The 3438-nt window shown below is 52.2% G+C and overlaps 1 protein-coding gene across 1 annotated transcript; it reads left to right on the top strand.

Annotated features, from left to right (window-relative positions):
• Window positions 1–865: 865 nt before the first annotated feature.
• Window positions 866–2202, top strand: LOC104403209 (carboxypeptidase N subunit 2-like; the record flags this gene model as incomplete). Its single annotated transcript, XM_010011272.1, has 2 exons — window positions 866–2150; window positions 2182–2202. Coding segments are annotated over 2 exons (1306 nt in total), but the record flags the coding sequence as incomplete, so codon positions are not given.
• Between the last annotated feature and the right edge of the window lie 1236 nt (window positions 2203–3438).

Below are 3438 nucleotides of genomic sequence, written 5' to 3' on the forward strand. Positions count from 1 at the left end.
GTTGCCGGCTGGGTTTGAACCACGACATAGTTAAACTCCAGCTAATGTGTTAGCTGAGTGTTTCCAAATCACTGGATGGAAGTGGTGGGCTTTACATGATGGGTGGGTGTGCATCTGTGATTTCACTTCCTAACTGCAGGTCAGAGCCCTAAATCTTAGATATTAAAGACTTCATCTGTGGGGCACTTTGTAGTGTTTTAATGAGCCTTGCTCTAAAACTTGATCGTTGCTCACAAGTTAACCATTTTTATTTGACAGAGCTGCATAACCAAGGCCAAAATATGATGCAATTAGCAAGAATCTTGAAAAGTTGATGCTTAGAAGCTGTGTTTTTAACTGACCCCCTGGACTGAGAAAAGCACCAATGAAATAGCAAGTGCATCCAGCACAGTGTGGAAATTCCAAGTAAACAAGGTGTTGGCTAGCTCCAGGGACCCTTGCTGATCCCTCATTAGCAAGCACAGGGCTGACTGATTCTGTTGTTGCATGAATGGGCTGTTGCCCTGCTGAGTAACTGGATCCACTGTGGCAGTGCTAATGGGGCAGCAGCACTGTGCCTTCTTCGCCCAGACAGATGCCGAACTACAGTGTAGAGGTGGGAGAAGGAGGGAGAGGGAACAGACTGTCCAGCCGTTGTCCCTCCTGGAGCGTCTCCCACTGCCAAGCCACGAGCTGGCTCACTCTCCCTTCTTCTCCATCCCTGGATACCAACAGCAGTGAACTCTTGTAAATGCAGCATATATTGGCTTGTGTGGTCTCTCTTTTTTTCATGAGTTATGATGTGTGAATAGAAGAGTCCCGAGAGCTGAGCAACTGTATGGTGCCACAGGTTCTTCATGACTGATTTTTGCAACCTCTTTTTCAGGACCATGTACCAGCATTTCCTTTTCCTTTTCTTCCTTTCCTTCCATCCCCATAAATGCCAAGATCAAACCCTGGGTGAAGATCCATATGAAATACCCAAAGACTACCAGGAGATATACAGAGGGACAAAAAATGATGTCAAAGACATTCCAAAGATTGCCAAGCCCTTCGTTTCTGAGATGATCTTTGTGCAAACCAGCATCACTGCTATAAGGAAAGGTGCCTTCAGGTACATGCCCAACCTGATCAAGATTTTGTTTATTGGCAACAAAATCAAGACAATTGAACCTGGAGCCTTTGATAATTTGGACAAGCTGAGGGACTTGGACATCTCTGGTGCCCTGTTAGAAGAACTAGCTGCAGGAACTTTCCAAAACCTTCCAAGCTTGCAGAGGCTGGAGCTGAGAGACAGCCACCTCAGATACATCCCCAAAGGACTGTTCGATGGGCTGGGAAGTTTGGGAGAGCTCTCCCTGCACATCAATGCAATCCCTTCTCTTCCAGAAGGCGTTTTTGATTCCCTTGTCAATCTAACATTTTTGGACTTGGCCAGAAACAGGATCACAACTCTTCCTGGGAATGCCTTTAGCAAACTTGCTCAGCTGCGCGTCCTCCGGCTGTATGAGAATGAGTTGCAGGACCTCCCAGAGGGGCTGCTGGACAGCCAGACAGGGCTGGTGGAGCTCAACCTGCAGAGGAACAGGCTCAGGGCTCTGCCACCCATGCTTCTGAGGAGCCTGCCTCACCTGGAGAAACTCTTCTTGGACAACAACCTCATCAGGGTTCTCCCACCTCAGGGTTTCTTTGGTTTAATCAAATTGAAGCTTCTGACTCTGGGTTCAAACTGCATTACGGAGCTCCCCTGCTGCCTTTTTAACACCATGGCAGACCTGCAGGAGCTGGACCTGGGCAGGAACAGTTTGGCCATGCTTCCGGACAGCATCTTCGTCAACCTCACATCTCTTGGCAAACTCACCTTGTTCCACAACCAGCTAGCAGCCCTACCAAAAGGAGCTTTCACTGGGCTCAGCAAGCTCTCAGACCTCCAGCTGGATACAAATCATCTCTCTGCTCTGGATGATGAGGTCTTTGCTTCTCTCCCAAATCTGAAAACCCTCAACCTTCGGAAGAACCAGCTAGAGAGTGTTCCTCCAGGGCTTCTGGACTCCCTGAAGAAGCTCAGCTCAGTATATCTAAGTGGGAATCCATGGAGATGTGATTGCAACCTCTGCTACCTGCACAGCTGGATCCTAAGCAACAGTGAGAAGGTCAAATTGTCCGCCCAAGTGTCATGTAAGAGTCCACCCCACCTGGCAGGGCAAGCAGTGGCATCACTGAAGGACAACCACTTAATTTGCCCAGTTACTCAGCCTCTTTCATCTTCTTTTACCCCATCTTTGCCATCCACCTCCACATCATCACAAGGGATGTCAACCTTGCTGCCCATTGCAGCACCAACCATGCTTTCATTGGCAGCCTTTCCTGTTATGACACTGCCAGCCATGCTGTCACCTGTCGCCACCTCTGCCATGTTGCCATCCATACCAAGAGAGACCTTCTTCACCACTCCATCTCCAGCTATGCCATTCAAGGCCTTCACGACCACACGATCTCCAGCTGTGCTTCCCAAGACCTCCATCAGCACACCATCATCAACCAATGTGCCCAAGACCTCCTTCAGCACACCATCATCAACCAATGTGCCCAAGAACTCCATCAGCACACCACCATCAACCAATGTGCCCAAGACCTCCATCACTACACCATCAACCATGCTGCCCGAGACCTCCATCACTACTCCATCACCAGCTGTGCTGCCAGAGGCATCCGTCACCACTCCATCACCAGCTGTGCTGACAGAGGCATCCATCAACACACCATCACCAACTGTGCTGCCAAAGGTCTCCATTGCCACCCCGTCATCAACCATGCTGCACAAGACTTCTATCTCCATGCCATCACTAGCTGTGCCAGAGGAGTCCTTCAGCCTGTATCCAACTCGCTTGTATCCACCCCCAGCCACCATAAGCTTACAGCCTCCTGGGGCCACCAGCCCAGAGCCTGCATTGTCCGCTTTAGCTTCTGCTACCACACCAGCACCAACCAGCCCACTGGCAGCCACCACCAGACACGTGCCTCGTGTTCTGGTGCCCACAGAGAGGCCACCCACCATCCCACGGGGGACACCCAGCATCTCCCTTGTCTCAGTGCCACCCACGACACCCTGGCCACCACCCAGGGCTGCTGTGCCAGGCATGGTCCCGCCAGCCTCACACTCCCCTTCCCACCATGCTCCTGCACCAGGCAGAGAGCGGGACCATGCCCCCACATGGGTCTCGTCCACCGCTGGCACCCAGCCCGCTCCCAATGCCCCAAAACACACTCCCACTACTGCAGGCACCATCCTGCTCCCGGTGCCTTCCGTCCCCCCGGTGCCAGACCATATGAGCCCCCAGCCGCCCTCCCCGGCCCCCAGTATCCATCATGCCTGGGGCTTTTCCCTATGGTCCAGCCCACAGCAGTGCCAGTTGTCCCTGGCGCTGGGCCTCGCGGCACTGGTGCTGCAGGCAGGCT

This window comes from Nestor notabilis, unplaced genomic scaffold (genome assembly GCF_000696875.1).
Source record: "Nestor notabilis isolate BGI_N333 unplaced genomic scaffold, ASM69687v1 scaffold19293, whole genome shotgun sequence".
Taxonomy (NCBI): Eukaryota; Metazoa; Chordata; class Aves; order Psittaciformes; family Psittacidae; genus Nestor; species Nestor notabilis.